Genomic DNA, 10945 nt, shown 5'->3' with positions numbered 1-10945 from the left:
ATTTGAAAATGCTATCCATGCAGAAGAAAGCAGAAAAGCCACGCAAACTTTATAGCTTTAACTGTTAGAAAATGTACCAATCCATTTAAAAGGCTGACATCTTATTGTCCTGCCTTTGGCAACTTGGTAAGAAAGTCTATCAATCTCAAATGTTTCCCATCTCTTATTTCCAGATTTGGACGCGTCCGCAGCTGGACAGAGCTGACCGTCATCCTGATCGACGGCACCGTCACGCGCAGGCGCAAGGAACTGTACAACTACACGGAGCGCGAGGAAGAGGTGGTGGCGGCCGCGTGCCCGCCTGCTCTCGTCATGCCTCTGTACGACCGACACGTCTACCAGGGCGCCCTCTGCCGGCTGGCCTGCGTGGTGAACCGATGCAAGGAGCCACAGGTAGGAGTTTGCTTTGTTGTGATACCCTTTAGCCCCTTATGCTAATCTTCCAGGGCTAAGAAACAAAATGAGATAGTATTTTCATATATATACACAGACATACAAAAACAAATCAGAGATCAAAGAGCATTCTAAAAAGCATACAGAATACGGCATCAAAGTCTAAAACATTTACAATATCTTAATATCTATATATTAAAATCATTCAGTGTGTGAACTGATACGGTCTTTACATCAGAATACAGAGCTTCAGTGATATGTATACAAACATTCTCTCTCTACTATTACTTCTTATTTTCGGTTATGAGACATTTTACGTTGGCTGTCTTTTGAATAACATTCTTGTATTTTTTTACCAGGTGACATGGTACAAGGACGGCAATGCTCTTGAGACCAACGGAAAGTTCCGCATGGTTGAAGAGCTGGGATTGTACAACCTCGAGATCAGTGACGTCACCCTGGAGGATGCTGGGAGCTACGCCGCCACATTCGTCAACGAGTATGGCGAGGTGTCTTCGAGCTGCACTCTCAACGTCACAGGTACGTCACTTCCGTAACACTTCGTCACTTCCGTAATATTTCGTCACTTCCGTAACACTTACCATAACCCTAACTCTACAAGCTGCACTCTCAACGTCACTGGTATGTCACTGTCCGAGTTTACAGGCTTCTCGATATTTGTTCGTAGATGAAAACAGGAAAATGTCTTGAAGACCTCTTTAGTTCTAGTCGGTTGCGGTTAACCATGAATGAATTCTAGATCTGTGATTACCTGGACTATCACTAGGTAGTCCCAACTTGTACCACACAAAAACCTTTATGAATTTCACCATGACTGAATGTTTCTTCCCAACCTTCACAGCGAGAAGAGTTGCTGAGGCGGAGTTCGTGAAGCCGATCTTCCGGGTGCGCCTTGAGGAGACGTACGGGGCTGAGGGCGAGACCGCCCGACTGACTGCCCGTGTGCTCGGCATCCCAGACCCGGTGGTGTCCTGGTGAGTGTCCGCACTTTCTGTTTCCATGGGTGTGAAGTACATGCTCTACTTTATATGAGATGGCTCTGCTGATTTCTTGACACAGATAGCTTATTTTCCGCTTGTTGCTCTCATCAGTTGAAAATCGAAATGCCAACATAAACTCCACAAAATATTTACATTGTAACACTACAAGGAGAATTTTTCCAAACTTTGGCAAAGCAAAGTTTGCTTTGTAGCATGAAAATCTTGAAAATCGTGATGTGTCCAGGCCATGACTGACATCTTAATCTCTGAAGACGTAACTGACACCTTTCGTATCACCTTCAGGTTCAAGGACGGCAAGCCCATCCACGACCAGGCTCCGTACGAGTTTGTGTACGAGGACGACGAGTCGTGCACCCTGCTGATCCACAACTGCCTGCCAGAAGACTCCGGCCTGTACACCGTCCGGGCTGAGAACTCCTGCGGCTCCACCGAGAGCGACGCCATGCTCAAAATCCGCCGCGACCACGCCAAGTACGTCTGTTTGTCTGTCTGACAGTCCGTCTGTCTGTTTGTTTGCACGTGCGTGTGGCGATCTGATCTGTTTGGCATTCAAGTTCTGACCATAGGATTTATCTATGTGCCTGGCTGGCTTCTCTACCCTACTAAATAAAGATATCTACACATCTTAAGAGTCTGTTTTGTTGGGAAAATTCAGTTTAGAGAATCTTCAATCTAGCGTGTGAATTGTGGCCAACAACTTTCCTGTTTTCTAAAAAGCTTGGAGGACTTTCTGTATCTGTATCTGTATCTATATAGCCGCTATAACCGCCATTCGGCGTAACACACCAGCTTCGCAGGCACGCGGCGCGGCAGCAGCTGGTTATATTACGCCGAACGGCCCTTTCAATGTGCCCTTTCTTATTCTAACCTTTCTTTCTTTCCACCCCCCACCCCACCCCAGGGGCACGCCGTACAAGTCTCCATACCAACATCTACAGGAGATTGAAGACAGCGTGCCATCTCTGGTGCCCCTCGCATATACCGAATACGAGGTAAGGAATTATTCAAAGCATTCAACTTCTGCAATTTATAACATGCCTTTTACTTAGTATGGAAAGAAAGCCCTGTTTGAGGACATCATCTTTAAAAAAACTTTTGTACATTCATATTTACTAGAACTGAACTGTACTTTGTATCTACAGTTGTAGAGGACCTTAGGGAAGTCCCTTTACTTTTGTTGCGTCACTAAGTCCTCTCTATAAAGGCCATAGCTCATGTTAACGTTTGTTTCCTGCCGTTTCCAGCGTATGTAGTACGAGAGCATGGTAACTGTTGTATAGGATCATTTACAAAAGTCCCTTTACTTTCGTTGTGCTACTAAAGTCCTGTCTATAAAAATCATAGCCCATGTTAACATGTGTTTTCCTGCCGTTTCAGCGTATGGAGTACGAGAGCATGGAGTACTACCAGGCGCGCCGCCGCGCTGAGGTGGCCCAGGCAGAGGAGTACATGGCCGCCCCACCGTCATCCGTGTCTCCGGCCGGCTCCATCTCCTCCAAGGAATCCGACAGGTAGGGCCAAACGTCTTGAGACGTTTTAAACATGCTAGGTTTGATATGTAATACCTCTGTAAGACCTAGCATATTATGTCTCACGAAGTCCAAATCATTGTCTACATTTGAATAAATTGAGCCTTAAATGTGACAATAGCATCCAGAAATGTCCAGGAGCAGTCAAAGTACTGATATGGCAACTAAGAACCAATACATTTCTTTTCTTATTTTTGTATTGTTTCAGACCATGACGTAGTTAAACATTCTGAGAAATACCCAGAGGTTTTCTTACTCCCCCGCCCTTGTCTGGCCGGTCCCTGTACCGTAGCTCTATAAGCCGCTAACCCGATATTCATGTTAGGACCCGTGGTTCTTTCAGAACCCGCCCGACTGGAGTGTTGTTTCTCCCCAGCCCTTCTCCGGTCGGTCCCTGTACTGTAGCTCTATAAGCCGCTAACCCTATATTCATGTTAGGACCCGTGGTTCTTTCAGAACCCGCCCGACTGGAGTGCTGTTTCTCCCCAGCCCTTCTCCGGTCGGTCCCTGTACTGTAGCTCTATAAGCCGCTAACCCGATATTCATGTTAGGACCCGTGGTTCTTTCAGAACCCGCCAGACTGGAGTGTTGTTTCTCCCCAGCCCTTGTCTGGTAGGCCCCCCTACTGTAGCTCTATAAGCCGCTAACCCGATATTCATGTTAGGACCCGTGGTTCTTTCAGAACCCGCCAGAGCCGCAGCTCGGCCACCTCCAGCCAGCGCCGCCGCAAAGACAAGAAGATGAGTCTCGGCGCCGAGTCCGCGCCCGTCTTCACCCGCAGGCTCCGCGAGCACACCGTCATTGAAGGTCAGTTCTCGCCAAGTAACATCATCATGAAAAAAGTAAAAGTGCAAAAAAATGAAAGTGATAAAAGTGAAAGTACAAAAAGTAAAAGTGAAAAAGTACAAGGACAAAAAGTGAAAGTGAAAAGTGAAAGTACAAAAAAGTGAAAGTGAGAAAAGTGAAAAGACGTTTTAATTTCACTTTCACTTTTTCATAAGCATCCTAGCATTGTGCTACTGGCCTATCAACACCAAGATACGACATCGTAATTCTTTCATTGGCAGCAATCATAAGAAGTTAAATACTGTCCTCAGATGAAGCACTCTTGTACTTACTTGAGTTTTGTTGCCCCTTCCTTAAGGTTTCGACTCTCAGTTCACGTGCTCCGCGGAAGGCAACCCCAAGCCGAAGGTGGAGTGGGCGAAGGACGGCAAGACGATCCGCGAAGACAACAAGTTCAGGTTTAAGCACGTCTACGGCGTGCTGACCCTGTGCATCTACGACGTGTCCCTGCAAGACGCAGGCGACTACAGCTGTACCGTCAGCAACCGCCTGGGCTCTGCCATCACGCGCGGACGCCTCAGCGTTGCAAGTACGTGGTCTTAGATTCTTCTTGTCTTTATTTTTTGTTTTAAGACAAAGACCATGTGCCACTGCACTCAAGTTCATAATTTATCTATTAGCAACAAATTATGCATGAAAAAAAAGAAATATGTTGTAAAATCTGAAAATAGATCAAATAGGAACATTTATGTTTAAAAAAATGCTTAAGTACGTGGTCTTAGATTCTTATTGTATTTTATTTTATTTTAAGACGAAGACAAGAACAATGTATCGCTGTATTCTAGGCACTCAAGTTCATAATTCATCTCCTAGTATCATTAAAGAATTATATCTAAAAAGAAGAAATTTACTATAAAATCTTAAAATAGAACATGAAATAATATATTTAAAGAATGCTTAATGTTTTGTTTTGTCTCGCCTCTGCAGAGGAACATGACCAAGTCGGCTACGTGTGGCACTTCCCGACCGAGGTGCCCACCGCGCCGACCCACGCACCTCCTCGGTACGAGGAGATCGTCCGCCCGAGGGTCGAGCCGGCCCCGCCCGCTGCTGAGCCCGTGGAGGCGGTAGCAGCCGCACCAGTGGAGGCGCCTAAGCCTGCACCTGTTGCTGCACCTGTGGAGAAGCCAACACCTGCACCTGTCGCACCTGTGACGCCACCTGTAACACCTACCGCACCTGCACCGCCCTCACCTGTCAAGCCGCCGACTCCAGTCGAGGAGCCGAAACCGGCCCGAAAGTTCAAGGAACAGAAGGCGGAACCCAAACCGCAACCCAAGCCGGAGCCGGTCGCTGCACCGCCGGCGGCCCGGGAGCCATCCCCGCCGCCGGTCGCGCCCGCGCCCCGCCCGGCGTCCCCGCCCAAGCCGGCGCCGAAGAAGGAGGTTCCCCCTCCCCGCACCGGCCCGGTCTTCACCAGCAAAGTCATCGACTTCTCCGTAGCTGACGGGGAGGACGCGCGTCTCGAGGTCTCCCTCGATGGTAAGCAACGTCTTAAGATCTTAGCATGGAAGCTAAGGCTGACCGACTGGCGTGGTACTCAGTCTTGCATGGACTTAAGAAGGAAGAAGGATGTCTTGGCATGGGAGCTAAGGCAGATTCACTGGCGTGGTGCTCAGTTCTGCATGGACTTAAGAATGAAGAAGAATGCCTTCGCATGGGAGCTAAGGCTGACCGACTGGCGTGGTGCTCAGTAGTGCATGGACTTAAGAATCAAGATGAACGTCTTGGCATGCAGACATTTTTCAAGAGTTGTCAAGACATGACAACAACGTCTCCGCAAAATATGCCGATAGATAGATCTTAAAGTGCATGAAGAATTTGACTGCATGGAAGATGCTACAAGTCCTTGAAATGCGATACTGATGTCAAGAGCAGCTCCTAATGCATCTTACACAGAACCAGGCCGTTTGATGCCCAGGAAAAGCATGGTACACGTTTTTTTCTAACTATGCGTTTTATTGCAATATAACTTAGTGGACTTGTGTTTCTTGTACTACCTTAGTTACTTGCTTTTGTTTTTAATTTTCTCTCATACAAGTCCTCATAAGGTCTAACAAATGCATGGTCCACTTGTCCTCTTAACAGTTTACTGTGTTTATCATTGCGATGTTTGAAAACCAAGTTTACTCAAGAAACGAACCTTTTTCCAGCGGAGGCCACGGTTGTGTGGAAGCGCAACGGCCTCGTCATCAAGGCCAGTGACGTGTATCACCTGGTGCGGGAACGTAACACCTACGTGCTCGTCGTGCGTGACGTCATCAGGGAGGACACCGGACAGTACGTTGTGGAAGCGACAGACTCGTCTGGAACCTCCACCGTGTCCGTCAACCTTAATGTCGGTAAGTGACGCCCGGTTTTCTCTCCTCCTTGATTATACGTGTAACATGTCAGCATCACCCGGTGGTGGAAGGAAAATTAGCTAACTTATGCCGCTTTCTTTGCCATTGACGTCATCAGCTTTGTAGCCGCTTTGAGGTGCTTTATAAGAAGGTTGTCGTAAGTCAAAGACATCAAAAAGAACCCAGCTTCGTAGCTGCTTTGTCCCGCTTTGTAAGACGCTTGTAGTAGCTTTAAGACATTTGGAAGAAAAGAAAAGAAAGAAATTTTAAGACGTGCAGCTTTCGCAAGCTTCGGCTTCGCAAGCTTCGGCTTTTATGTTTAGAGGTATAAGGCTTTGCTTTCAGTGACGCTTGCTTGTATTGCTCTGTGCCCCCCTCCCCCCCTTGGTGCAACCTTAGACGCGCACATGGAAGAGGTAGAGGCAGGCAGGCAGAAGCGGCTGCAGCTTTTCGCCATTCCGCCCACGGAAGCCTCGATCCCCGGCCTGGATAAGGGCCAGGTTGTGGAACAGGAAGGAGTCGAACCCTTCCTAGCAAGCCTGGCTGACGCCAAGCAAAAACGTCTTAAGATGCTACAAGGAGAAGGTACATGCCCCCCCCCCCCCTCACCACTCCGTCCCTCTCGACCCTTAAGGAGCCTTGTGAAGTTTCGTTCTATTCCCCACCACCCCCATTATGTGATAACTTACCCCTTATTGGCTTCCCCATGTCCAGTTTATTATGATGTCCCCCCCCTTGAAGATTCAATTGTTAAGGTACTCCTCCCCTCTTGACCCTTAGGAAGCCCTGATGTGGTCTATTCTCCCCCCCCCCCCACCAGTCCCCTTGTGTGATATTGTCCCCCTTCTTTTCGCTTCCCCGTGTCCAGTTTATTATGATGTTTCCTCCCCCTTTTGAAGATTTATTGTTAAGAAAATGTTACGGTATCCTCAGACTTTACGTGTAAACAATCCGTTCTTCGTAAAATGAGGTGAAATTTGTAAGATTTCGTTAGTGGACAAATATGCATGTTGTTCGGGTGCAAGGTGCTTTGCACACGGCACGCAGGTTTGCACACAGCACGCAGGTTTGCACACGGCCTACAGCTGACCATTGTAGATAGCCGTGCTTATCATTAGTCATCAAAGCTTTCTGCCAGCTTTGCCCAATGCAGACTCCATAGGTTTGTACATACAGCTGCTAGGCTGATGAACACTTCAATGCTTATCGCCAGCTCTGGCCTTACACTGCACTGCTCCCGCTACGATAGGCATTAGCTCGGCGGTCGAGACGGCTGCCCTGCTAGACGACGCTAAGATCCGCCGTCTTGAGTCCTTCCTGGTGGAAGGAGAAGTCTACATGTCAACCTTGGAAGTAACGAAGGAGAAACGTCAAGAAGGTCTCCTTGAGAAGGGTGCCGACCCTTTCCTTGCTGGACTTCAGACGTCGAGAGAAAAACGCTTTAAGACCTTCAATAGTGAAGGTAGCTTTGTGCTGGGCACTTTTATTGATTTGCTGCTCTCACAACCTCGCTCTGTTTGCCGCTAACCACCGGGCGTCTCGCCAAGCGTTGCTGTTGCTTTGGAGTAGTAATTAATCTCCAGCCGATATTCTAACAACTCACTGCTTCTGCTTTTTCTGTTGCAATGTCTGGGTGAATGATTCTGTGCTAAATAACACGCTAATGTGAGGTTAAAAACCCTAAACGTGACAATGTTTTCTTCAGAATGTATAAGATTTGTCATATTCATAAATGTCCCGTAGATATATTCCAATTTTCCCAATATCAAACAGAATGAAACACTTAACAGAAGGGAAGGGAAAGTAAAGTAATATTACTAAGATCAATTTGTAGCTGACGAAATACACATGTTGGCCATTTGCAAGATGCTTCGCAGATATTCGCGAACATGCGCTGAATTAGTAACTGCAATACCTCTGCTTACCGCTAGGCTATAGCTTTGCAGCCGAGGCCTCCGCTCTGCAGGCGGAAGCAAAGAACAGACGCCTGATGACTTTCTTGGCAGAAGAAGACGTTCACACCTTAGAAGAAACTAAAGAGAAACGCCAAGACACTTTCCTTGAGAAGGGTGCCGACCCCTTCCTTACTGGGCTTCAGACGTCAAGAGAAAAGCGTCTTAGAAGCTTTGGTAGCGAAGGTAGCTTTGTGCAGATTCGCTTTCTATAATGTCTTGGCTCGAAAGTCCTTGCTTATTTCAAGCTAACATTCCGGCATTATTGCTTAGAATAAGAAATCTGGCCACCTTTGCACTAACGTTACCACCACTGCAGCCAGCTACTTTCCAAAGGGACTCAGACCCTGTGCTCAACACATTCCCCAGACATTGCGGCACAAAGAGCATTTATTTCCTCTGAGATTCATTCCATTGACTCATCATGCTTCATTTGCCATGGCTTCTTTACATCATACAGTGGCCCCTTCTGTACTTCTGCTCTTCACACCTTTCCTGACTTTAACCAAGCAAACTAACACATTCGCTTTGTTAGCTGCTAACTCTTGTTGCTGCTTACAACATCAACAGAAGAACATTCATACAGATAACCCCAGAGTTTCCCAAGTAAACATTAGTGTACGAAGCCATTTCTCAAGCCCTTCCACAACATTCAAAAATCTTTTAATCCGACCCATTTTCTCTCTACAACCTTCTAATTTCACATTTCATTTTCCATCTCTTCCATTTGATGATAATTAGTATTCTCTGAGAGCCACCACCGAACTGGACCCGTTCTTTGTCATTCTTTCCACACCGTTGATGTCCCTCCCCTCTTCAGCCTGAGATTTACAACAAGTCCCTCTCCCTCTCATGAGCCCGATACCCTGACCTGCCCCCTATCGGTTTCCGTCCGAAATGTAGGACACTACTTGCCTTATCCCTAAGAACTTTTCCTGACCATGTTCACAGTTCTTTTGTTCCCTTTCTCCGTCCTAAACCCTTGGATACCAGCCTGTCCCCTACCGGTTCCAGTCTGAACTGCAGCATATTACTTCTCTCCAGGAGCCACCTCCACCCCTATGATACTTTCTTCCGTGCCCTTTTCCAGTCTCAACTGCCCTCTTCCGGCTCCACTCTGAACCGCACCCTACTACTTCTCCACAGGAGCCACTGAACTCTGACCCCGAGGACCTTCCCCTGCTCGATTTGTGCGCGGTTCAGTTCCGGCTTTCTTGACCTGACCCAGAACATGCGTTAAATGTTCTATTCCTTTTCATCCCACAGGTGCAATGGAGAAACCTCCTGCAGCACCAACGTTCTCCGCTAGGCCGCAGACCAAGGACACCGCCGAGGGCGGCTCCGCCAAGTTCGAGTGCAAGATGGACGGATCTCCCCGACCCTCAGGTTTGTTTACAAAACAGCTGTTTATTTGTTGTTGTTTGTTTGTTTCATGTCTACTTTAAACACGCTGCCCAGGTGAATCCAAGTCATGATTAAGACAAAAATGTTTGGCATTTACTTTGTCTTTTACGGTTAACTTGATTGGAAGTACATGTTTTATATCTAATGGAACTACTTTTTCTCGCGCAGTGACATGGTTCCGCGAGGGGAAGGTGATCCGTGCTGAGGGCCGCTACACCACGGTGTCCCGCGGATACTCACACAGCCTCGAGATCACCAAGATCACCAAGACCGACAGCGGACACTACGCATGCGTCGCCAACAACGCACAGGGAGAGGTACGGTATTGTTTTCACTTCGTCGTGTCTGAGCGTTTCAGCACAATGTCTCAAGAACAGTTCGAGTGATTGCGATGATATTTGGTATGTGGGTAGGTGTTGTAAACCTGATGGTCATGATCGATTTTGAGCCTCCTGGCGGCCGACCTTGGTACTAAAGCAGAACCTCCGGTTTTCGTATGTGGCATAAGTGTGTACGGAGGTTGTCCTCTACAATTGCCTACTTATGCTGTAATACTATCATAAAGCTTTACATTGTCATCACATTATGCTATGTGTGAAGTCACCATAAAAATCAACATTTTCCTTTCCTGCCGAAAATCGCAGGTCCGCACCGAGTTCACCTTGACCGTGGCCGGAAAGATCCACGTTGAGAAGCGTGAAGAGGTCAAGGTCACGGAGAAGAAGGAGGTCAAACCTGCTAAGAAGGAGGCGCCCAAGGCTGAGAAGGCTAAGAAGCCTGAGAAGAAGCCGGAACCTCCCAAGCCTAAGGCACCCGAGAAACCCAAAGAAGCCGTAAAACCGAAAGAACCCGAAAAACCTGTCAAGCCCAAGGTATGTTGTGCTGTATACTGTATCACTTTGCAATCCATTGCGTTGTTGCGTCTCTGTCAGTCCGTCAAAAAGAGTAGCACTACAGTATCATTCCAGTACTAGAAGTGAATGTATAACAGATGTACATAAAGTGAGATAAACTTAAAAATTGTTGTCAAATCAGCTTGGCCGTCTCTCAGCGAGACTGAATTGCGTAGATTCACTGTTCAGATTTTCTAAAATCTCACCATTGTCAAAAAAACAATACAAAATTACACAAGACAACATATAGTCTCAAGGTATATGCAGCTAGTGTATCTCTACCTCTAACACAACACTGATGATGACTGTTTTCCCGCCAGGCCGTTGCGCCCAAGTTCACGACCGAGCTGAAGTCTCAGGAGGTGAAGGCCGAGTCCATCGCTAAGCTGAGCTGCGCGGCGTCCGGCAAGCCCGCCCCCGACATCGTCTGGAAGAAGGTGCGGTGAACACTATCACGACGTTTAAAGATTTTCCTTTGGGATTAAGAAGAAACTTGTACAATATCGAGATTTTTTGAAAAAAATACGACACCACTTAAGTCTCAGTTCTGCGAAATCTGACATA

The 10945-nt window shown here is 47.3% G+C and overlaps 1 protein-coding gene across 2 annotated transcripts in view; it reads left to right on the top strand.

The window, feature by feature from the left end:
* The window catches only part of LOC136420716 (titin-like), a 49753-nt gene that overhangs the window by 23969 nt on the left and 14839 nt on the right, over positions 1-10945 (top strand). The window contains exons 21-34 of one of the 2 annotated variants that reach the window (XM_066407805.1): positions 174-393; positions 753-933; positions 1256-1388; positions 1698-1886; positions 2317-2407; positions 2793-2926; positions 3627-3751; positions 4089-4319; positions 4718-5272; positions 5944-6132; positions 9351-9470; positions 9657-9805; positions 10133-10360; positions 10702-10818. In XM_066407805.1, coding sequence (XP_066263902.1) covers positions 174-393; positions 753-933; positions 1256-1388; positions 1698-1886; positions 2317-2407; positions 2793-2926; positions 3627-3751; positions 4089-4319; positions 4718-5272; positions 5944-6132; positions 9351-9470; positions 9657-9805; positions 10133-10360; positions 10702-10818 — 2662 coding nt within the window. Of the gene's footprint in view, positions 1-173; positions 394-752; positions 934-1255; positions 1389-1697; positions 1887-2316; positions 2408-2792; positions 2927-3608; positions 3752-4088; positions 4320-4717; positions 5273-5943; positions 6133-9350; positions 9471-9656; positions 9806-10132; positions 10361-10701; positions 10819-10945 lie in introns of both variants that reach the window. The other variant, XM_066407804.1, reaches the window with a different exon arrangement.

Source organism: Branchiostoma lanceolatum, chromosome 15, assembly GCF_035083965.1.
Source record: "Branchiostoma lanceolatum isolate klBraLanc5 chromosome 15, klBraLanc5.hap2, whole genome shotgun sequence".
Taxonomy (NCBI): domain Eukaryota; kingdom Metazoa; phylum Chordata; class Leptocardii; order Amphioxiformes; family Branchiostomatidae; genus Branchiostoma; species Branchiostoma lanceolatum.
Note: the sequence above shows the minus strand (reverse complement) of the source record. Positions and strands in the feature narration are given on the sequence as shown.